The sequence below is a fragment of the Bufo gargarizans genome, chromosome 9, assembly GCF_014858855.1.
Source record: "Bufo gargarizans isolate SCDJY-AF-19 chromosome 9, ASM1485885v1, whole genome shotgun sequence".
In the NCBI taxonomy this organism is placed as follows: domain Eukaryota; kingdom Metazoa; phylum Chordata; class Amphibia; order Anura; family Bufonidae; genus Bufo; species Bufo gargarizans.
This window is the reverse complement of record NC_058088.1, coordinates 13,805,047-13,830,085: the sequence shown is the minus strand read 5'-3', so window position 1 is coordinate 13,830,085 and position 25,039 is coordinate 13,805,047. Positions and strand designations below refer to the sequence as shown.

The 25,039-nt window shown below is 39.4% G+C and overlaps 1 protein-coding gene across 1 annotated transcript in view; it reads right to left on the bottom strand.

Moving 5' to 3' along the window:
* Nucleotides 1-1,090: 1,090 nt before the first annotated feature.
* The window catches only part of LOC122946664 (mucin-2-like), a 53,095-nt gene continuing 29,146 nt past the window's right edge, over nt 1,091-25,039 (bottom strand). The window contains exons 5-9 of the mRNA XM_044306426.1: nt 13,137-13,157; nt 3,614-10,855; nt 3,446-3,514; nt 2,611-2,687; nt 1,091-1,264 (exon numbers count right to left, since the gene is read on the bottom strand). Of these exons, the coding sequence (XP_044162361.1) occupies nt 1,091-1,264; nt 2,611-2,687; nt 3,446-3,514; nt 3,614-10,855; nt 13,137-13,157 (7,583 nt within the window). The remainder of the gene's footprint in view (nt 1,265-2,610; nt 2,688-3,445; nt 3,515-3,613; nt 10,856-13,136; nt 13,158-25,039) is intronic.

The following is a 25,039-nucleotide window of genomic DNA, read 5'->3' as shown; positions in this document are numbered from 1 at the left end:
AGATAATAAAAAATAAATAATAAACTATAAAAGGCCAGCTTTATTTTTATTCATTTAAATAGTCTATAACACAGAAAAGTTAATAAATAGAACTTTTTAGCAACTTTATAAATATGCAAGTGATGCTCAGCATTTTAAATATAAAATAAGTAATATTTATGTTGATATAAAAATAAATATATAAAAGCATATAAAGCTATAAAACAGTATAACATTGTATAACCTAATAAAACAATATGCTCTGTATACTGATTAATTACAGAGGTGGAGGTAGATATGGAGAAATCTGAAGAGTATCCTCCCATTTGTAAACTTTTAACATCTGGTAGGGTAGCTAGGGTATGAGAAAAGGTCCATCCTACATTTATCATTCCAGCTTCTCGAAATTGGTTAACACCATATACCTAATTTTTAAAGGGTTGTCTTCTCTAAACAAGCCCTTTTTGTGGTAGAAGGTCCTTTTGATGAGGGAAGCCCCACAATTACCTGGAATTTGTGGGGGAGTCTAAAGGCAACTGTTCACTTCTCTGCAGCTCCACCACAAGTTAGGTATTACATAGTGCCTACAGAAATACTTTGTCTAATACATTGGGATGCTGGGTTCCTCAGAGAGAGTGGCATTATTTGGAGCTGCTCTGAGGGTTATGCAAAGGCGACTTAATTTACTAAAAATGTGTTTCTAATCATAATGACTTTTCCTCTCCTAAAAAATCATTGCTGTACAGATAGATGACGTTGCATCATGTTCGCAATTGTTATCTAAAGGTCGAAAAGACCTGCAAAGTATAGACATCTTGTATGAGCCAGATCAACTGTCCCATAGAGTTCTCTAAACGCAACTTTGTAAGATCAATTCTCGATCACTTAAAACTCTGCAATTTTCTGTTGAGATACAGTTTCCCAAATGTTTCATTAATTGAGAGGATTGGCATGTTTTAAGTGTTTTTTTTCGTTGTCTTCACATAGTAGGTGCATATTATCTGTGGTGATATCACACAGACTTTACACTATCGTCTACTCATAAACATCTGGAACAAGTCGTTCTGTATCTCTAATTGTGACGCTGCCCTCTTTCGGATTCTCTGAATTGTTAGTAACGTTCTCCTCTTGAGGCTGGTGGTCTACGATGTTCCGTCAATTCTATTCCTCTTTCAAGGTCTGTTGCTAGCGTCGGTCTTCCAGTATTGCGCCAACCGTAATGTGTGAAGTAACTTGGATAACTGCTTACAGCATATGTGGAAGCAGAGCGAAAACAAGCCAGTATCTGCAAAAATAAGGACAATAAAACCATCAGTATTTTAGGTATAAACTAAGGCTCTCAGGATCAGACACAGTGAGGGTCTCTATTGGTAATACATTTCTGAGTCTCTGCTCCAAAAGCCAGGTGACGAGGATAGGCTGGAGAGGGTGCAGCATTGCAAGTTCACATGTTCAGGAGCAGAGAAGCAGAACGGGGTTTGGATTGAGAACCAATTAGTAAGCTGTATGCGCTACATAAATATTCTTATGGGACTGTTCTATTCCAGTTATTGAAGCTTTAACTTGGTTCTTGTGTGTGCTAGATTACTTCGTGCATTTTATGAGTATTCTTGTTGGCTACTGAGCTTAAACTTCTGCTGTTAAATGAACTTTCTTCTGCATTTCTATCTCTGTCTCTCTTAGTTCTTATTCAGGTTGTTTCTACTGGTGGCTTAGGCATAGACATTGACTCTATTTTGGCCCCAGCTAACACAACTACTCAACCCATCCTCTCCTTTTAGCAGCTACTAGGTGATTATAGGATAGGACACCACCGGCAGGCATCACTCAGGGTTAAGTGTTTAGTTTCCTGAATAGAGTCACCCTTATGAAGGCAACTATTTCACTGTAGGCAGGGATCCTGTAGATATAGGATTCTTGCAGGACTGATTCTCCATCTGAACCAAGAAGCTAGTGCCAAGTCTGGCAGTTGATGTGCAGTTTGAAGGACAGGTTACCTGTATCCCAATTCTGTCACCGAAAGTAACATCTACTTAGATAAATTACATCAGTGCCCACAAGGCTTTAATCATACACTGTGCTGCCTATTAAAAAGCTATGCATACACAAAGCACAACATGGTGTCCATGTGCCAAAGGCTGAGAACCTATATGATCTACATTACACGTATTGATCACATGTAATAGGCTTTATCTCAAACTTACTAATGTTCAGTATTTACACAACGGTGATGTCTATTCTAAAAAAAACATAACATGACAATGAGTGGCTAGCACTCTAATTGGATGCTGAAAAATACTATTCATGTGAAGGTTTTTATCCAAAAAATCGGAAATAGACCCTAAAAGGAGAGAAAGTATTCAGGACTGATAATACTTTTGCACTTTTTTTAATCTGTTTAATTGGTTTCAGGTTAAAAACTGCTTTAAACCTGAAGCTATACTCATCTTGCCCATACTGTTTTGTCCACCTCTAGAAGATTTACATACGTAGAATTCAGTCTTTTTAAATTTATTTTGTCAAAATAAATTGTATTCTGTTTACTTAGATTATAATTATTAATTGGTTTCTGCCACTTGTACTGTAGACAATCCACTCCGTGGAATAAGGAAATACTATAGAGGGACTTACCCCAAATAATAATCCGGCAAGTAACACCACACCCAAGACAGCGACCAGAGAAAACAGAATGATTTGCCAGTATGTAACTGCAAAGAAATAAAAGGAAATTAGATGTAACACAAATATGGACAACTTTCCACCCACATATGAAACATCCATCGATTTGTTTTCACCTGAGACTTATCATACAGGGATCACATGATTACTCATTCTGGCAGGCTGTAAAAAATACTATTGTATTTAACTAAAAGATATTAAAAGACTATTTGGCTGTAACGGTGTATCCAAGTAACTTTGGCTAGCGTTTTGGGGGAAAGTCGTTTAATAGGTCCACTTGCCCACATCAACACCAGACCAATTTATCCCCTTCCCTGCCACGCCATGCCCACAATTTTAGACCTGGCGTGAGCAGGGCTAAGTCACAGATAGCAGCTCAACTAACCGCTGCACCACTATCTGCTCCTGAAATACGCAGAATTTAGGCGTATTTCAGCATAGTTAATGATCCCCTTGGTTGTTAAATGCTTAACTTTTCAGCAATTAAGACTTAGTCTCCCTTTAGTAAATGCCAATGTCAGTGAATTGAATTTACGTATCCAAAAAATGCCACCCCATCAGAAACAGCGGTCTCTCAAAAAAAGGTAAATTCTTCCTCTATAAAAAATCAAACCACAGACTCCCAAAACTAATAAATGCTTCCCCCCCATGAGGCCAGGGTTTGGTCTCTCATAAAAAGTCTCATGCTTTGATATTAGTGAAATGAACCCATTGGCTTGATTCACTGATAGGAAATAATTCAACATCTTGTTTTGCTATAAAACTTTACTTATTATTTATTATCTACCTGCAGATTGGACTGAGGTTGTTTGGGTGGAGTTGACAGAACTAAGGGTGGAAGTTCCTCCGTTTTGGGCTGGAAAAATAAAAGAAATACAATATTTTTAGAATGCAATAAGACTGAATACAAAATGGCACACAATGTCTTTAGTATGGACAATGTATTAGTACTCACTAAAGGCAGCGGCAGAAGAACTTGTACTTGATGTAGCAGTGTTGGGTGCAGAATTAGAATTTGTGGCTGCAGAATTGCCACCAGCTGTGCTAGATCCAGAACTCGCAGTGGTGTTATTATTGCTTGCATTTGTAGTAAATTTTATGGTAGCAGTCGATTCAGTAAAGGTTATTACTGTAGAACTAGGGGTTCCAGTAGTTACAGATGCAGTGGTTCCAGATGTGGCAATATTATTTATTGTGGCAGCGGTTAAATCAGGTGAAGTAGCAGAGCTTAAAGTACTCACGATCATAGTGTTAGTGGTACTGCTGACAATACTTGAAACAGTTGATCCACTAGTAGCCATAATATCGGCATTAATGGTACCAGGAGCTGTTGTGGATGGGTTAACTGTATTTCCACTCACAGTAGAACCTGTGGTGGGAGAAACAAAACTCCCACTGGTGACAGATGTAGTTGCTATTGATGTTGCTGACGTGCTTGATTCTGTACTTGGTATCACTGTAGTAGTTGGAGTGTCAGTTGAAGATTGAGTTGTTGCAGTTGTTGGTGTTGTCTCACTGGTGGATAGCGTACTCGAAGATTCACTGGTGACAGATGTAGTTGCTATCGATGTTGCTGATGTGCTTGATTCTGTAATTGGTATCACTGTAGTGGTTGGAGTGTCAGTTGAAGATTGGGGTGTTGCAGTTGTTGTAGTCTCACTGGTGGATAAAGTAGTCGAAGAGTCAGTGGTGACAGATGTAGTTGCAATCAATGTTGCTGACATGCTTGATTCAGTACTTGGTATCACTGTAGAAGTCAGAGTGTCAGTTGAAGATTGGGTTGTTGCAGTTGTTGGTGTCTCACTGGTGGATAGTGTAGTCAAAGATTCACTGGTGACCGATGTAGTTGCAAATGATGTTGTTAACGTGCTTGATTCTGTACTTGGTATTACTGTAGTAGTTGAAGTGTCAGTTGAAGATTGGGTTGTTGAAGTTGTTGGTGTTGTCTCACTGGTGGATAGACTAGTCGAAGAATCACTGGTGACAGATGTAGTTGATGTAGCTAACGTGCTTGATTCTATACTTGGTATTACTGTAGTAGTTGTAATGTCAGTTAAAAATTGGGTTGTTGCAGTTGTTGGTGTTGTCTCACTGGTGGATAGAGTAGTTGAAGATTCACTGGTGACAGATGTAGTTGCAATCGATGTTGCTAACGTGATTGATTTTGTAATTGGTATTAATGTAGTAGTTGGAGTGTCAGTTGAAGATTGGGTTGTTACAGGTGTTGGTGTTGTCTCACTGGTGGATAGAGTAGTCGAAGATTCACTGGTGACAGATGTAGTTGCAATCGATGTTGCTGACAAGCTTGATTCTGTACTTGGTATAAATGTAGTAGTTGGAGTGTCATTTGAAGATTGGGTTGTTGCAGTTGTTGGTGTTGTCTCATTGGTGGATAGCGTAGTCAAAGATTCACTAGTGACAGATGTAGTTGCAATCGATGTTGCTGAAGTGCTGGATTCTGTACTTTGTATTGCTGTAGTAGTTGGAGTGTCAGTTGAAGATTGGGTTGTTGCAGTTGTTGGTGTTGTCTCACTGGTGGATAGAGTAGTCAAAGATTCACTGTTGACAGATGTAGTTGCATCCAATGTTGCTGACGTGCTTGATTCTGTATTTGTTATCAGAGTAGTAGTTAGAGTTTCAGTTGAAGATTGGGTTATTGCAATTGTTGGTGTAGTCTCACTGGTGGATAGAGTAGTCAAAGATTCACTGGTGACAGATGTAGTTGCATCCAATGTTGCTGACGTGCTTGATTCTGTACTTGGTATCACTGTAGTAGTCAGAGTGTCAGTTGAAGATGGGGTAGTGACAGTTGTTGGTGTCTCACTGCTGATTAGAGTAGTCGATGATTCACTGGTGACAGATGTAGTTGCAAAAGATGTTGCTGACGTGCTTGATTCTGTACTTGGTTTTACTGTAGTAGTTGGAGTGTCAGTTGAAGATTGGGTTGGTGCAGTTGGTGTTGTCTCACTGGTGGATAGAGTAGTCGAAGATTCACTGGTGACAAATGTAGTTGCAATTGATGTTTCTGACCTGCTTGACTCTGTACTTGGTATCACTGTAGTAGATGGAGTGTCAGTTGTAGATTGGGTTGTTGCAGTTGTTGGTGATGTCTCACTGGTGGAAAGAGTTGTTGAAGATTCACTGGTGACAGATGTAGTTGCAATTGATGTTGCTGACAAGCTTGATTCTGTATTTGGTATCACTGTAGTAGTTGGAGTGTCAGTTAAAAATTGGGTTGTTGCATTTGTTTGTGTTGTCTCACTGGTGGGTTGAGTAGTCGAAGATTCAATGATGACAGATGTAGTTTTAATCGATGTTGCTGACGTGCTTGATTCTGTACTTGGTATCACTGTAATAGTTGGAGTTTCAGTTGAAGATTGGGTTGTTGCAGTTTGTGTTGTCTCACTGGTGAATAGAGTTGTTGAAGATTCACTGGTGACAAATGTAGTTGCAATCAATGTTGCTGACGTGCTTGATTTTGTACTTGGTATCACTGTAGTAGTCAGAGAGTCAAATGAAGATTGGGTTGTAGCAGTTGTTGGTGTCTCACTTGTGGATAGAGTAGTCAGAGAATCAATGGTGACAGATGTAGTTGCAATCGATGTAGCTGACGTGCTTGATTCTGTACTTGGTATTGCTGCAGTAGTTGGCGTGTCAGTTGAAGATTGGGTTGTTGCATTTAGTGTTGTCTCACTGGTGAATAGAGTTGTCGAAGATTCACTGGTGATAGATGTAGTTGCAATCGATGTTGCTGACATACTTGATTGTGTACTTGGTATAACTGTAGTAGTTGGAGTGTCAGTTGAAGATTGGGTTGTAGCAGTTGGTGTTGTCTCACTGGTGAATAGAGTTGTCGAAGATTCACTGGTGACAGATGTAGTTGCAATCGATGTTGCTGCCATGCTTGATTCTGTCCTTGGTATCATTGTAGTAGTTGGAGTGTCAGTTGAAGATTGTGTTGTTGCAGTTGTAGGTGTTTTCCCACTGGTGGACAGAGTAGTCGAAAAATCACTGGTGACAAATGTAGTTGCAATTGATGTTTCTAGCGTGCTTGATTCTGTACTTGATATCACTGTAGTAGTTGGAGTGTCAGTTGAAGATTGGGTTGTTACAGTTGTTGGTGTTGTCTCACTGGTGGATAGGGTAGTCGGAGATTCACTGGTGACAGATGTAGTTGCAATTGATGTTTCTGACGTGCTTGATTCTGTACTTGGTATCACTGTAGTAGTTGGAGTGTCACTTAAAGATTGGGCTGTTGCAGTTTTTGGTGTTGTCTCACTGGTGGATAGAGTAGTCGAAGATTCACTGGTGACAGATGTATATGCAGTCAATGTTGCTGACAAGCTTGATTCTGAACTTGGTATTACTGTAGTAGTTGGAAGGTCAGTTGAAGATTGGGTTGTTGCAGTTGTTGGTGTCTCACTGATGGATACTGTTGTCGAAGATTCACTGGTGACAGTTCTAGTTGCAATTGATGTTTCTGACGTGCTTAATTCTGTACTTGGTATCACTGTAGTAGTTGGAGTGTCACTTGAAGATTGGGTATTTGCATTTGTTGGTGTTGTCTCGCTGGTGGATAGAGTAGTCGAAGATTCACTGGTGACAGATGTAGTTGCAATTGATGTTGCTGACGTGCTTGATTCTGTACTTGGTATTACTGTAGAAGTTGGAGTGTCAGTTGAAGATTGGGTTGTTGCAGTTGTTGGTATTGTCTCGCTGGTGTATAAAGTAGTTGAAGATTCACTGGTGACAGATGTAGTTGCAATTGATGTTTCTGACGTGCTTGATTCTGTACTTGGTATCACTGTAGTAGTTGGAGTGTCAGTTGAAGATTGGGTTGTTGCAGTTGTTGGTGTTGTCTCACTGGTTGATAGAGTAGTCGAAGATTCACTGGTGACAGATGTATATGCAGTCAATGTTGCTGACAAGCTTGATTCTATAGTTGGTATGACTGTAGTAGTTGGAGTGTCAGTTGAAGATTGGGTTGTTTCAGTTGTTAGTGTTTCACTGGTGGATGGAGTAGTCGTAGATTCACTGGTGACAGATGTAGTTGCAATCAATGTTGCTGACGTGCTTGATTCTGTACTTGGTATCACTGTAGTAGTTGGAGAGTCAGTTGAAGATTGGGTTGTTGCAGTTGTTGGTGTCTCACTAATGGATACTGTAGTCAAAGATTCACTGTTGACAGATGTAGTTGCAATCAATGTTTCTGACGTGCTTGATTCTGTACTTGGTATCAATGTAGTAGTTGGAGTGTCAGTTGAAGATTCACTGGTCACAGATGTAGTTGCAATTGATGTTTCTGACGTGCTTGATTCTGTACTTGGTATCACTGTAGTAGTTGGAGTGTCAGTTGAAGAATGGGTTGTTACAGTTGTTGGTGTTGTCTCACTGGTGGATGGAGTAGTCAGAGAATCACTGGTGACAGATGTACTTGCAATTGATGTTGCTGACATGCTTGATTCTGTACTTGGTATAACTGTAGTAGTTGGAGTGTCAGTTGAAGAATGGGTTGTTACAGTTGTTGGTGTTGTCTCACTGGTGGATGGAGTAGTCAGAGAATCACTGGTGACAGATGTAGTTGCAATCAATGTTTCTGACGTGCTTGATTCTGTACTTAGTATCACTGTAGCAGTTGGAGTGTCAGTTGAAGATTCACTGGTCACAGATGTAGTTGAAATTGATGTTTCTGACGTGCTTGATTCTGTACTTGGTATCACTGTACTAGTTGTAGTGTCAGTTGAAGATTGGGTTGTTGCAGTTGTTGGTGTTGTCTCACTGGTGGATAGAGTTGTCGAAGATTCACTGTTGACAGATGTAGTTGCAATCAATGTTTCTGACGTGCTTGATTCTGAACTTGGTATCACTGTAGTAGTTGGAGTGTCAGTTGAAAATTGGGATGTTGCAGTTGTTGGTGTTGTCTCACTGGTGGATAGGGTAGTCGGAGATTCACTGGTGACAGATGTAGTTGCAATCGACGTTGATGACCAGCTTGTTTCTGTACTTGGTATAACTGTAGTAGTTGGAGTGTCAGTTGAAGATTGGATTGTTTCAGTTGTTGGTGTCTCACTGGTGAATAGAGTAGTCATAGATTCACTTGTGACAGATGTAGTTGCAATCGATGTTGCAGTCGTGCTCGATTCTAGACTTGGTATTACTGTAGTAGTTGGAGTGTCAGTTGAAGATTGGGTTGTTGCAGTTGGTGTTCTCTCACTGGTATATAGAGTTGTCGAAGATTCACTGGTGACAGATGTAGTTGCAATTGATGTTTCTGACGTGCTTGATTCTGTACTTGGTATCACTGTAGTAGTTGGAGTGTCACTTGAAGATTGGGTATTTGCATTTGTTGGTGTTGTCTCGCTGGTGGATAGAGTAGTCGAAGATTCACTGGTGACAGATGTAGTTGCAATTGATGTTGCTGACGTGCTTGATTCTGTACTTGGTATAACTGTAGTAGTTGGAGTGTCAGTTGAAGATTGGGTTGTTGCAGTTGTTGGTATTGTCTCGCTGGTGTATAAAGTAGTTGAAGATTCACTGGTGACAGATGTAGTTGCAATTGATGTTTCTGACGTGCTTGATTCTGTACTTGGTATTACTGTAGTAGTTGGAGTGTCACTTGAAGATTGGGTTGTTGCAGTTGTTGGTGTTGTCTCACTGGTGGATAGATTAGTCGAAGATTCACTGGTGACAGATGTATATGCAGTCAATGTTGCTGACAAGCTTGATTCTATAGTTGGTATGACTGTAGTAGTTGGAGTGTCAGTTGAAGATTGGGTTGTTTCAGTTGTTAGTGTCTCACTGGTGGATGGAGTAGTCGTAGATTCACTGGTGACAGATGTAGTTGCAATCAATGTTGCTGACGTGCTTGATTCTGTACTTGGTATCACTGTAGTAGTTGGAGAGTCAGTTGAAGATTGGGTTGTTGCAGTTGTTGGTGTCTCACTGATGGATACTGTAGTCAAAGATTCACTGTTGACAGATGTAGTTGCAATCAATGTTTCTGACGTTCTTGATTCTGTACTTGGTATCACTGTAGTAGTTGGAGTATCACTTGAAGATTGGGTATTTGCATTTGTTGGTGTTGTCTCGCTGGTGGATAGAGTAGTCGAAGATTCACTGGTGACAGATGTAGTTGCAATTGATGTTGCTGACATGCTTGATTCTGTACTTGGTATAACTGTAGTAGTTGTAGTGTCCGTTGAAGATTGGGTTGTTGCAGTTGTTGGTGTTGTTTCGCTGGTGGATAGAGTATTCGAAGATTCACTGGTAAGAGATGTAGTTGCAATTGATGTTGCTGACACGCTTGATTCTGTACTTGGTATCACTGTAGTAGTTGGAGTGTCAGTTGAAGATTGGGTTGTTGCAGTTGTTGGTGTCGTCTCACTGGTGGATAGAGTAGTCGAAGATTCACTGGTAAGAGATGTAGTTGCAATCGATGTTGCTGACGTGCTTGATTCTGTACTTGGTATAACTGTAGTAGTTAAAATGTCAGTTGAAGATTGGGTTGTTGCAGTTGTTGGTATTGTCTCGCTGGTGGATAGAGTAGTCGAAGATTCACTGGTGACAGATGTAGTTGCAATTGATGTTTCTGACATGCTTGATTCTGTACTTGGTATCACTGTAGTAGTTGGAGTGTCACTTGAAGATTGGGTATTTGCATTTGTTGGTGTTGTCTCACTGGTGGATAGAGTAGTCGAAGATTCACTGGTGACAGATGTAGTTGCAATTGATGTTTCTGACGTGCTTGATTCTGTACTTGGTATCACTGTAGTAGTTGGAGTGTCACTTGAAGATTGGGTATTTGCATTTGTTGGTGTTGTCTCGCTGGTGGATAGAGTAGTCGAAGATTCACTGGTGACAGATGTAGCTGCAATTGATGTTGCTGACGTGCTTGATTCTGTACTTGGTATAACTGTAGTAGTTGGGTTTTCAGGTGAAGTCTGTATTGTTACATCGCTGGTGGATAGAGTAGTTGTAGAATCACTAGTGATAGATTGGGTTGTAGTCAATGTTACTGAAGTACTTGCTTCTGTACTTGTTAGCAATGTTTTGCTAGTTGTATCTTCTGATGTGATAGGTTGAGTAGTAGTCAAAGTTTCTGAAGATGTTATGGTTTCACTTGTGGTTGCAGGTGTAGCACTTGTAGACTCAGTGGAGCTTGGCGTTGTTGTAACAATGGATAATGCAGTGGATTCACCTGTAATAATGGTATTTGGAATTATTTCCAGGCCAAATGCAAATAAATTATTAAAGAAAAGTCATCATATGTTGAATTGATTGAATGTTTACATCATTTGCATGGGGCGCCGTTTGTTGACATTGTATTCTTGACACCAAATGTATTATGCATAAACAAAATTAATTTTGTAGAATTATAAGTCAAAAATCGATATTCTGTGTGACAAAATGGCATTCAGTGTCACAAAATGACATTTTGTCCGACATAATAAAATTCTGTGTGACAATAAGACATTTTGTACCTGCAAATGAAATTCTGTAATTTTGTCACACATAATTTTATTTTGTTTCACAGAATGTCATTTGGTGACACAGAGAATTTATTTTGCCACACAGAATTTCAATTTGTCTACACAAAATGCTTTTGGTGTCGTCACAAAATATCCTGTGAACAAATAGCTCCCCATACATTTGCTACTCTTTGTCATATTATTCTGATGTTTGACTCGTTTGATATTTTTCTTTCTTTCTGTTTCTTCCGTCCTTCTTTTCCCTGTGCACTTGTACACTGCCGACATTTCAGCCGTGTAACAGGTGTCTATTTTGTACAGAAAATAAAGTCTGTTCTGAAAATTCATTACATTCAATTTGGAATAGATTTCAATAAAATGTTTAAATGTTTATGAACACTTTATAAATTATAATTTCAATTATATTCACTAATATAAAAAAAAAAAGGTAAAGAACATGACCACCAATCTAGACAAAAGGCTGAGTTGCATTGTAAATTTATTGCACTATTTATGTTGTGCTGTTCCTCTGCTACAGCCTTTAAGGTCAGCCCTCAAGTCTCTTTTATTAAAGAGGTTTTTGTGGTCTCTTTATATCGATGGTCTATCCTTCAGCCGCTTACTGCAGTGCTGCCCCTATTGACTTCAATGAGTGTCAGCCATTGCCAATCTGGCAGAGCTGATCTTGCTTGTTCAGTGGCTGCACACAGTTTGCTCTGTAATCCTGTAATCTTCCCCCAAGGTAATCTACTGTAATATGATGAAGTTACAGTACATTAACTATCCTTTGCATTATTGGAGTTTAGATAATCTGTTATATGTGTGCAAGACACCAAACTTGTTGACTGTTTCCATTATTAATCAGCAGGACAGTTTATGCAAAACTGGTGTAAAATACACTGTAGCAGTATATTGTAAGCAATGTAATATATTTATAAAATTAATTCAATTTTTACATAAACTATATCCAGATATGAAATAAAAGAAAAAATACCCATAGAGAATGATTTTGTACATTATTAGATTTTTTATCCTAAAGCATATACATTTTTGTGGATAAGAACTACTAATTCTGATATATAATTAGTGATGAGCGAAGTTTTGAAAAATTTGGTTCGGCAGCTTCGCTGAACTTCGATAAGAAATTGAATTTTTTACGAATTACTTCATGATGGATCAATTTCCATTGTATGGAGCAGGCGCAATGATGGGGAACGGCGATCACATTGCTCCCTCGTCAATTAACCCCTCAGATGTCACGTTCAACACTGATCCTGGCATCTCTGACTCACATTCAGCATTTCAGGGGTTAAGCAGGGGTATAATATTTTTTTTTATACTTACCGCATCCTCTTGCTTGCAGAGAGGCAGTCCGCTCCTGTCTTGATTGAAGAAAACCCGCCAAAAGACCTGCAGGGAGCTTGCGCCCAGCATGATCATGTAGAGGTCCTTCGGCAGGCTTTCTTCAATCAAGACGGGAGAGGATGGCCTCTACGCAGGCAAGTGGATGAGGTGAAAAAAATAATAATTCTGCCACCATTTTAAGAAAAATTTATTCGTTACGATAAAGCACCAGGAAATTCGACTTTGTGAAAAAATCTAATTTTTCCTGAAGTTCTAATTGAAGTCCACTTCGGATACTTTGATTCGCCCAACACAATCTATGATATTAAAAAAAATCACCTAGAAAGAATGATTTTGCACATTATCATATTCCGTATTTTACAGCGTATACGTTTTTGTGGATCACATTAACGACTCATTCTGGTTGGATTGTCAGAGACAAAGGAATGTTTTTGTGAAGACTACGGCTCAGGAGCAGAAGAGCCAGGAGTGACGGGGACAGTGATGTGCGGCTGGAACAGAAGGTGAGGCTTTGATTTCTGTCGAAACCTAACAGAGAACGGTTTCATTCTGTGCAAAAACGGAACGAGACCGAAAAAGTAAAGAAAGGAGAAACATATAAGAGGAAGAGAATGAGGTGAGTAATAATAAGATAATCTACGTTACCTGGAGTAGAGCTCTGTGCACCTACAAGACAAGCAGAAGATCAAAAGTCATACAATGTGCCTAGTCATCAACAGATTACAAAACCTTCTGCTTCCCTCACACATATAGGGCGCGGTCGTTTTTTAGTAAAACATGTTATTCTGTTATTTTATACATCACTTTGTGACAAAAGACCATTCTTTAATACAGAATACCATGGTGTAGTACAAACCGCATTGCAAATTTGTAGCGTTTATTTTTTTACATAGGGCATAGATTTGGCTCTATCACTGCAAACGTTTACAAGGGGTTTTCAGAATTTTTTATGTTGATGACCTATCCTGATAGGATAGGTAATCAGTATCTGGTATTTAATGGTCCGATATCAGGGACTCCCATCGATCAGCTTTTTGAGAAGGCAGCGGCACTAGAAGTAGCGCTGCGGCCTTCTCACAGCTTTTCCTATGGCAGTGACGGCACAGATCTTCGGTCACGTGGCCTAGGAGCAGCTCAGCCTCATAGAAGTGAATCGAGCTGAGCGCGATACCAAGCACAGCCGCTATACAATGTACGACGCTGTGCTTGGTGAGCTGTGAGAAGGACTTAGTGCTCTAAAAAAAGGGGGAGGGGGGGTGGAAATAGCAAGAGGCATCAGATAAGACACCGCCACTGCCGCCCCCTCTCCACTATGATTGACAGGGCCAGGCAGTGAAAGCATCATCCCTATAACCTGGCCCTGCCAGTGACACTATGTGGGAGACCCCTCATTTAGTTTTTTCTCTCATTATTATTATTAAAAAGAGGAGCGGTCACCTCTCTTGTTATGTCCGTTTTAGAAAGCACTTGCATCCCCCAGAAATTCTAAATTCTGGTGCATCTTTTTTTTTAGCTCTTTGGGTTGTGCGTTTCCTCTGTTATTCCTCCTGTGATGAAATTGACAACTAACAGTTCTCAGTCCCCTTGTCAAATGGGGTGTGCCCCACCACGGTCAGTCACTGGCAGCTCTGATTGCACAATGTCAATAAGTATAGTCGCACGCCTCCAACTGGTAACACTCAGTTGTCAATGTATTCAAACATTTCTAGATGGAGTAACAGAGGAATATAGAGTTTCTATAAAAGATCCTCCAGAATGGTTATTTCGTGGGAAATGCAATTCCATAGAGGTGATTTAAGTTGACAAGTGCCCTTTATGATCCTGGGCCATGCTCCGTTTCCTCATACCCTAGGCATAAGGATTCTGGTGCCTTGTGGATCATAGTAGGTTGACAGGATAATGATTTTACTCATCTATCTATTGAGTTCAAATTGTAAAATACAAACAAATGACTTTTTTTATGACTGACTATGCTATTATTATTGATTTATTAATTATTTATGGAATTATTTATATTGATTATTGCTTCTGGAATTTTATATTGTAGTATTTTTGATATTATTATGGTAGTATCGGTATTATCTATTGGTTATTTATGGTATTATTTTTTATGTTACTGTTAGTACTAATTATGGTATAATTTTTTGATCACCTATAGTAGTATTTATTGCATTCTTTAATGATTACTTATATCATTTGATGTTTTACTAGTTGATTATTTTCAGGGTTTTTTTATTGTGTTTTTGATTATTTGTGATATTTTTATTGTAATTTTTTTATTTATGGTATTATTTATTGTTCATAGTCTTGGTTATTGTGCTTTTTAGTTATCATTAAAAATTTATGATATTATTAATATTACTCATTGTACTGGTTTCTTTTATTATTATTTATGGCATTATTTATTGATTATCTATAGTATTATTTATTTTATTTATTATCTATGCATTATTTATCATATTATTTTTTGTATTCTTATGTTATTATTTATTGATTATTTATGTTACTATTTATTGTATTATTTACTGAGTAATTATGACAATATTAATTGATTATTTATAGCATTATTTATTGATTGTTTGTGGTATTATTTATTTTATTTATTTATTATTTAACCAGTTCCAGACCAGTACATTTAACCCCCTTCCTGAACAGGTGCATTTTCCTCTTTTTTTTTCAGTCTATCTTAGAAGGTCATAACTTCTTTTTATGTTTTACTATGTAAATAATTTGTGCACCTTTTTCAGTGATCCAAGGGGCTTTATTTTTATGTCATTTTAATTTTTTCTAACCAGGAAAATGTAGAAAAAAAGGGGGGAATTAGTATTTTTCACATTTTATTTTATTTTGTTAAAGTGTAACTGCCGTTCTGACCTATAAAGTGGCCCATTTTGAGCCTCAGTAACGCTACTCTGTCTTCTGTTTACATAACACAGTCGGTGTGGAACGCGTCCCCACAGTTATGTAAATAGAAGTCAGAGGAGCGTTACTGAGGCTCAGAGTAGGCCACTTTGGAGCTATTTTTCTAATAGAAATGTATTGTTTCAGTAATTAATGTATATTACAAAAATGGTTACTATCACTGCCCCTATACATTTAAAAAATCTAAATAGAATGGCAGTTACACTTTAATAGCACGCAGGGTTGTCAACCAGAATGTTTCTTTTTTTCCAGACAACTTATCCCAAAATCACGGAAAGCCAATAGTTTTAATGGACAGTTTGTAAAACCATAACTAATGATACAGATAAGTAACCATGTCTACAGCCCAATATACTGATAAGAACTTATTACCAACATTTACTGTTGACTATATAATTATGATAATTACCACCAAAATAACCGAGTTAAGTACCACCAGCCTCAAAAAAATCACAGATATATCTATTTTTTACCTATTTTTACAGACTGTCCAGAAAATTCTGGACAGTTGGCAAACCTGATAGCTTGTAAAAGCAATAATATGGAACTAAAATTTACTGGTATTAATATTATGATTAGTAGTCGTAGTCATACTATTATTAGTAGTGGTACTATTACAATCGGTGTTGGTAGTCATAGTAGTATTAATATTACAATTAGTAGCAGTAGTATTAGTAAAAGTAGTAGTTGTAATAGTAGTTATAGTTTAATTATTTTCATTATTATTATTAGATGTAGTAGTATTACTATTGTAACAAATAGTATTAGTAGCAGTACTATTATTTGTATTAGTAGTAGTAGTAGTAGTAGTAATAATAGTAGTATCACCATTATAAAAGTAGGAGTAGTATTTGTAGTAGTTGTAACAGTAGTAGTAGTAGTGCTATAATTATTAATACTGTTATTATTATTAATTATAATCACTATTATACAAGTAGAAGTAGTAGATTGAAATAGGCGTAGCAGTATAAAAGTACTATTATTATTATCATCATCATATTCTGCTCACTAATGATATAGAATTCATATATAAAAAACAAATCAATTATCTAATAAAATATCTAGAATCTAGATGCTATATAAACTTAGCAGAGTATTTGCCCAACATATTTTATTATTCTCATCCTAATTAGGCCCATATTATGACTGATTCCTTATAATGTAACGGGTCTGTTATCTTTTTATAATGTTTTTCCATAGTCCATCAGTGGCTCCTGGTCTAATGAGACAATAGAAGGGTTTCATGAACCAGACATCCCTCTAAATGCAATGCCCAATGACTGACCTGTGCTGCCGGCAAATGCCACAAGGAACAGAAGCGTGGCTGCAAGATGGAGTAGCGAAGTCTTCATAATGTCTCCTCGTCCTTGAGTGAAAGTACCCGTATTCTGAAGCAATAGCCACATATCTGATGTAGAGATCTTCTGAAGCTTGTGGTTTTTATCCTGAGTTATGTTGGACTGGTGACAACCCATGTGTGTCATTGCTCAGAGTTGCCACCCCACTTACATATGTAGATACTTCAATTGTTTCCGCCAAATGTTTAGATAATTACTTATGAGAGAGTAGACTTTTGTCGGGTCCTGTGACACATCACGTCAATGTGAACGTTCAGCCAGGAGTAATGTGTACATTTAGCTGAAATACTACGTGTTACTGTGAGGAACATGTGTCAGGTATGCCTGCAGCAAACGAATGGGAGACAGGGTGTGTCCATGTCACTAAAATAAGAAAACTCTGAGGAACAAGAATGACTTATTTTACGTCATGCAGCGGTCTTACGTTGTAAGTAAAAAACAAATACAACATTGGTATTTCCTCCTTTTAGTGGGGTTTTTCACATCTATGACATCAATTGAATCTTTTAAATATCTTCCCAGTGCCTAGAATGAGAGAACCATGGTAGAGATGAGCGAATCGATCTTAAACAAATCGAATTTGTCCAAAAAATTCGCAAAAATTCTTCTGCCAAACGAATCGAAAGCTTTGGCGATATACTTCAGACAAATCGTTCAAAACAGCCTCAGCCATTTTACTTTAAAGCTTGAGTAGCCTACCAAGGGAAACAGGGCAGGCAGGATGAAGATGGCGAATCACGTGACCCCGGGCATGGCAGGCAGCCTGACAACCAATGAGGAGGCAGCATATTGGCTGGTCTATCAGGCTCTGTGCCAGCTCTTAAGCACAGACGCCATTGTGAGTTCAGCTACTGATGTAACAGGAGGTCTCTGCCTTATCGCTGACATACAAAAATTACAGACACAAGCCAGCCATCTTTTTTTTTTATATTTAAAGTTTTTATTAGTTTTTCAACAAGAAAACAAGGGGTAACACAGTATCAAGGCAAGGGCGCGCAGGCCTAAGTATTACAGTTAGCACAGAGAGATAATGAAAAATAGTGAACAATGAGTTACTTAGTGCTTGAGAGGATGGTATGGGTAAAATCCAAGTAGTACATTCTAGACATTTGAAACTTTACTTAGACATCACATATGCTTCGTATACATAAGCAAGACAATGCTATATAAGCGTCAAAGGCACACAAGTGGAATAAGAATCTTCATAGAAGGAGATCCGGGGGTTGATGGTCAAAGGACAAAAATCGGAGCTTCACCTCTCTAGTGTGAGTTTCTGAAGTCCGACCAGGGGGACCACATTTTGAGGAATGTGTTATGGGATCGCATTTCCCAAGAAGAGAGTTCTTCAAACCTATGGATTTGGTCCATTTTTTGGAACCAATCATCCATGGTTGGAACCTGGGGATGAAGCCAATGTTTGGGAAGCAACAGGCGGGCAGCCATTGTCATTTGCATAAATAAGTATGACGGTTTCACACTCTGATCCTCAGGGGAGAAGGACAAGAGAGCTAGTTGCGGAGAGGGTGAAATAGAGGTCCCGCAGATCTTACTTGATGTAGCAAAAATCTCCACCCACCATCTGTGTAAGTTGGGACACGTCCACCAGATGTGAAAGAAAGTTCCTTTTTCCCCACAGTGCCTCCAACAAGCATCCGAAGCAGATTCTGAGTATAGTGATGTTTTATCAGGTGTATTGTACCACCTAGTGAGGATCTTGTAACTATTTTCCTGGATCCGAACACAGCGAGAGGCACTATGGGGATAGCTAAGGAGACTGGGTAGGCTGTTAAATGGGAAAACTATATTAAGATCCCTTTCCCAGCTACTCACAAATGGCGGTTTGGCAAGCATGGGCGGAAAACGTAATTTACTGTAAATCAGCGAAATTAATTTCCTAGGCATAGTTTGGAGTGAAATAACTGATTCGAGCCAGACTATAGGTCGTGATAATTCTCCTAAAGTGATATGTTGTTTCAAATAAGCTCTTAGATAAGCCATGGTAAAGATATCGCAAGGGTGCGGGTTTAAAATAGTGTTAAGTGCTGGTAGGTCTAGCCATTCACCCGAAGGCTGTGCCAGGGAGTTAATGCGTATAGAGGAAGACTTAAGTGTTTGGGAAGTCGCGGATTTTATTGCCCCGGGGGCTGTGCCAATTATGTCCTTCACCGTCAGAAGGGGGGAAGGATATGGTATAGAGCAGTGTGAGTTAGAAACCCATTTCCAGGCCTCTAGAGTAGCTTTAATTATCGGGTACTGGGAGAATTGTCCTGGGATGACCGTTTGGGAGCCTAGTAGAAGTGCTCTAGGGGATTTTTGTAGTATATCTAATTCCAGTTCCACCAAGAGGGAAGGCGGGGAGGAGTGCAACCAAGCTACCACTCGGGTTAGAAGAATAGCTTTACTGTAGATTTCAGGACTAGGCAGCCCGATCCCTCCCGCATGTTTAGGTTTGGTGAGCAATGAGGATGATAGTCTCGCTCTTTTACCATGCCAAATAAATGTCCTGAATTTTTTAAAAATTTGGTCATAATATTGCTTGGGGACTGAGATTGGCAATACCTGTTGTAGGTAGGTGAGGCGAGGAAGGATTAAAGAGGCTAGGAGATTCTTGCGGCCAAACCAAGATAGGGTTGGGTTGGACTTTGCCAAATTGTCAATGGCCTCAAAAATGGACTTTCTAAGAGGGATATAGTTAAGAGCAAAGAGTAGGGATGAGCGAACTCGAACTGTATAGTTCGGGTTCGTACCGAATTTTGGGGTGTCCGTGACACGGACCCGAACCCGGACATTTTCGTAAAAGTCCGGGTTCGGGTTCGGTGTTCGTCGCTTTCTTCGCGCTTTTGTGACGCTTTCTTGGCGCTTTTTGAAAGGCTGCAAAGCAGCCAATCAACAAGCGTCATACTACTTGCCCCAAGAGGCCATCACAGCCATGCCTACTATTGGCATGGCTGTGATTGGCCAGAGCACCATGTGACCCAGCCTCTATTTAAGCTGGAGTCACATAGCGCCGCCCGTCACTCTGCTCTGATTAGCGTAGGGAGAGGTTGCGGCTGCGACAGTAGGGCGAGATTAGGCAGATTAACTCCTCCAAAGGACTTGATTAACTGATCGATCTGCAGCTGTGGATCATTGAGCTGCTGATCCTCAATTGCTCACTGTTTTTAGGCTGCCCAGACCGTTTGTCAGTCACATTTTTCTGGGGTGATCGGCGGCCATTTTGTGTCTTGTGGTGCGCCAGCACAAGCTGCGACCAAGTGCATTTAACCCTCAATGGTGTGGTTGTTTTTTGGCTAAAGCCTACATCAGGGTGAAGCTGTCACACCAAGTGCATTTAACCAGCAATAGTCTGTTCATTTTTTGGCCATATACAAAATCAGGGGCAAGCTGCGCCTGTCACCAAGTGCATTTAACCCTCAATGGTGTGGTTGTTTTTTGGCTAAAGCCTACATCAGGGTGAAGCTGTCACACCAAGTGCATTTAACCAGCAATAGTCTGTTCATTTTTTGGCCATATACTAAATCAGGGGCAAGCTGCGCCTGTCACCAAGTGCATTTAACCCTCAATGGTGTGGTTGTTTTTTGGCTAAAGCCTACATCAGGGTGAAGCTGTCACACCAAGTGCATTTAACCAGCAATAGTCTGTTTATTTTTTGGCCATATCCCAGTCTAATTCTGTCACTAAATCCATACCGGTCACCCAGCGCCTAAATACTAGGCCTCAAATTTATATCCCGCTAAATCTGTCCTTAGTGCTGTAGCTGGGCGAGTTATTTAGTGTCCGTTCAAGCACATTTCTTGTTCTGGGTTGAAATACAATTCCCAATTTAGCAATTTCATAATTTAGTGGTTTCTGCTATATCAGAGCTATTTGAAATCTATCCCTAAAAGGGTATATAATATTCAAGGTGCACATTGGGTCATTCAGAATAACTTCACACACACCCGCTACTGTGTATTTCCAAGTCTAATTCTGGCACTAAACCCATACCTGTCACCCAGCGCCTAAATACTAGGCCTCAAATTTATATCCCGCTAAATCTGTCCTTAGTGCTGTAGCTGGGCGAGTTATTTAGTGTCCGTTCAAGCACATTTCTTGTTCTGGGTTGAAATACAATTCCCAATTTAGCAATTTCATAATTTAGTGGTTTCTGCTATATCAGAGCTATTTGAAATCTATCCCTAAAAGGGTATATAATATTCAAGGTGCACATTGGGTCATTCAGAATAACTTCACACACACCCGCTACTGTGTATTTCCAAGTCTAATTCTGGCACTAAACCCATACCTGTCACCCAGCGCCTAAATACTAGGCCTCAAATTTATATCCCGCTAAATCTGTCCTTAGTGCTGTAGCTGGGCGAGTTATTTAGTGTCCGTTCAAGCACATTTCTTGTTCTGGGTTGAAATACAATTCCCAATTTAGCAATTTCATAATTTAGTGGTTTCTGCTATATCAGAGCTATTTGAAATCTATCCCTAAAAGGGTATATAATATTCAAGGTGCACATTGGGTCATTCAGAATAACTTCACACACACCCGCTACTGTGTATTTCCAAGTCTAATTCTGTCACTAAACCCATACCTGTCACCCAGCGCCTAAATACTAGGCCTCAAATTTATATCCCGCTAAATCTGTCCCTAGTGCTGTAGCTGGGCGAGTTATTTAGTGTCCGTTCAAGCACATTTCTTGTTCTGGGTTGAAATACAATTCCCAATTTAGCAATTTCATAATTTAGTGGTTTCTGCTATATCAGAGCTATTTGAAATCTATCCCTAAAAGGGTATATAATATTCAAGGTGCACATTGGGTCATTCAGAATAACTTCACACACACCCGCTACTGTGTATTTCCAAGTCTAATTCTGTCACTAAACCCATACCTGTCACCCAGCGCCTAAATACTAGGCCTCAAATTTATATCCCGCTAAATCTGTCCCTAGTGCTGTAGCTGGGCGAGTTATTTAGTGTCCGTTCAAGCACATTTCTTGTTCTGGGTTGAAATACAATTCCCAATTTAGCAATTTCATAATTTAGTGGTTTCTGCTATATCAGAGCTATTTGAAATCTATCCCTAAAAGGGTATATAATATTCAAGGTGCACATTGGGTCATTCAGAATAACTTCACACACACCCGCTACTGTGTATTTCCAAGTCTAATTCTGTCACTAAACCCATACCTGTCACCCAGCGCCTAAATACTAGGCCTCAAATTTATATCCCGCTAAATCTGTCCCTAGTGCTGTAGCTGGGCGAGTTATTTAGTGTCCGTTCAAGCACATTTCTTGTTCTGGGTTGAAATACAATTCCCAATTTAGCAATTTCATAATTTAGTGGTTTCTGCTATATCAGAGCTATTTGAAATCTATCCCTAAAAGGGTATATAATATTCAAGGTGCACATTGGGTCATTCAGAATAACTTCACACACACCCGCTACTGTGTATTTCCAAGTCTAATTCTGGCACTAAACCCATACCTGTCACCCAGCGCCTAAATACTAGGCCTCAAATTTATATCCCGCTAAATCTGTCCTTAGTGCTGTAGCTGGGCGAGTTATTTAGTGTCCGTTCAAGCACATTTCTTGTTCTGGGTTGAAATACAATTCCCAATTTAGCAATTTCATAATTTAGTGGTTTCTGCTATATCAGAGCTATTTGAAATCTATCCCTAAAAGGGTATATAATATTCAAGGTGCACATTGGGTCATTCAGAATAACTTCACACACACCCGCTACTGTGTATTTCCAAGTCTAATTCTGGCACTAAACCCATACCTGTCACCCAGCGCCTAAATACTAGGCCTCAAATTTATATCCCGCTAAATCTGTCCTTAGTGCTGTAGCTGGGCGAGTTATTTAGTGTCCGTTCAAGCACATTTCTTGTTCTGGGTTGAAATACAATTCCCAATTTAGCAATTTCATAATTTAGTGGTTTCTGCTATATCAGAGCTATTTGAAATCTATCCCTAAAAGGGTATATAATATTCAAGGTGCACATTGGGTCATTCAGAATAACTTCACACACACCCGCTACTGTGTATTTCCAAGTCTAATTCTGGCACTAAACCCATACCTGTCACCCAGCGCCTAAATACTAGGCCTCAAATTTATATCCCGCTAAATCTGTCCTTAGTGCTGTAGCTGGGCGAGTTATTTAGTGTCCGTTCAAGCACATTTCTTGTTCTGGGTTGAAATACAATTCCCAATTTAGCAATTTCATAATTTAGTGGTTTCTGCTATATCAGAGCTATTTGAAATCTATCCCTAAAAGGGTATATAATATTCAAGGTGCACATTGGGTCATTCAGAATAACTTCACACACACCCGCTACTGTGTATTTCCAAGTCTAATTCTGGCACTAAACCCATACCTGTCACCCAGCGCCTAAATACTAGGCCTCAAATTTATATCCCGCTAAATCTGTCCTTAGTGCTGTAGCTGGGCGAGTTATTTAGTGTCCGTTCAAGCACATTTCTTGTTCTGGGTTGAAATACAATTCCCAATTTAGCAATTTCATAATTTAGTGGTTTCTCCTATATCAGAGCTATTTGAAATCTATCCCTAAAAGGGTATATAATATTCAAGGTGCACATTGGGTCATTCAGAATAACTTCACACACACCCGCTACTGTGTATTTCCAAGTCTAATTCTGGCACTAAACCCATACCTGTCACCCAGCGCCTAAATACTAGGCCTCAAATTTATATCCAGCTAAATCTGTCCCTAGTGCTGTAGCTGGGCGAGTTATTTAGTGTCCGTTCAAGCACATTTCTTGTTCTGGGTTGAAATACAATTCCCAATTTAGCAATTTCATAATTTAGTGGTTTCTGCTATATCAGAGCTATTTGAAATCTATCCCTAAAAGGGTATATAATATTCAAGGTGCACATAGGGTCATTCAGAATAACTTCACACACCCGCTACTGTGCATTTCCAAATCTAATTCTGTCACTAAACCCATACCTGTCACCCAGCGCCTAAATACTAGGCCTCAAATTTATATCCCGCTAAATCTCTCGTTACCGCTGTCCTGTTGTGGCTGGGAAAGTTTTTTAGTGTCCGTCAAAGCACATTTTTTGTTCTGGGTTGAAATACAATTCCCAATTTAGCAATTTCATAATTTAGTCGTTTCTGCTATATCAGAGCTATTTGAAATCTATCCCTAAAAGGGTATATAATATTCAAGGTGCACATAGGGTCATTCAGAATAACTTCACACACACCCGCTACTGTGTATTTCCAAGTCTAATTCTGTCACTAAACCCATACCTGTCACCCAGCGCCTAAATACTAGGCCTCAAATTTATATCCTGCTAAATCTCTCGTTAACGCTGTCCTGTTGTGGCTGGGAAAGTTATTTAGTGTCCGTCAAAGCACATTTTTTGTTCTGGGTTTAAATACAATTCCCAATTTAACAATTTCATAATTTAGTGGTTTCTGCTATATCAGAGCTATTTGAAATCTATCCCTAAAAGGGTATATAATATTCAAGGTGCACATTGGGTCATTCAGAATAACTTCACACACACCCGCTACTGTGTATTTCCAAGTCTAATTCTGTCACTAAACCCATACCTGTCACCCAGCGCCTAAATACTAGGCCTCAAATTTATATCCTGCTAAATCTCTCGTTACCGCTGTCCTGTTGTGGCTGGGAAAGTTATTTAGTGTCCGTCAAAGCACATTTTTTGTTCTGGGTTGAAGTACAATTCCCAATTTAGCAATTTCATAATTTAGTGGTTCCTGCTATATCAGAGCTATTTGAAATCTATCCCAAAAAGGGTATATAATATTCAAGGTGCACATAGGGTCATTCAGAATAACTTCACACACACGCTTCTGTGCATTTCCAAGTCTAATTCTGTCACTAAATCCATACCGGTCACCCAGCGCCTAAATACTAGGCCTCAAATTTATATCCCGCTGAATTTGAATACAATACATTGGGCCAAATAATATATTTGTTGTTGTGGTGAACCATAACAATGAGAAAAACATCTAGTAAGGGACGCGGACGTGGACATGGTCGTGGTGGTGTTAGTGGACCCTCTGGTGCTGGGAGAGGACGTGGCCGTTCTGCCACATCCACACGTCCTAGTGTACCAACTACCTCAGGTCCCAGTAGCCGCCAGAATTTACAGCGATATATGGTGGGGCCCAATGCCGTTCTAAGGATGGTAAGACCTGAGCAGGTACAGGCATTAGTCAATTGGGTGGCCGACAGTGGATCCAGCACGTTCACATTATCTCCCACCCAGTCTTCTGC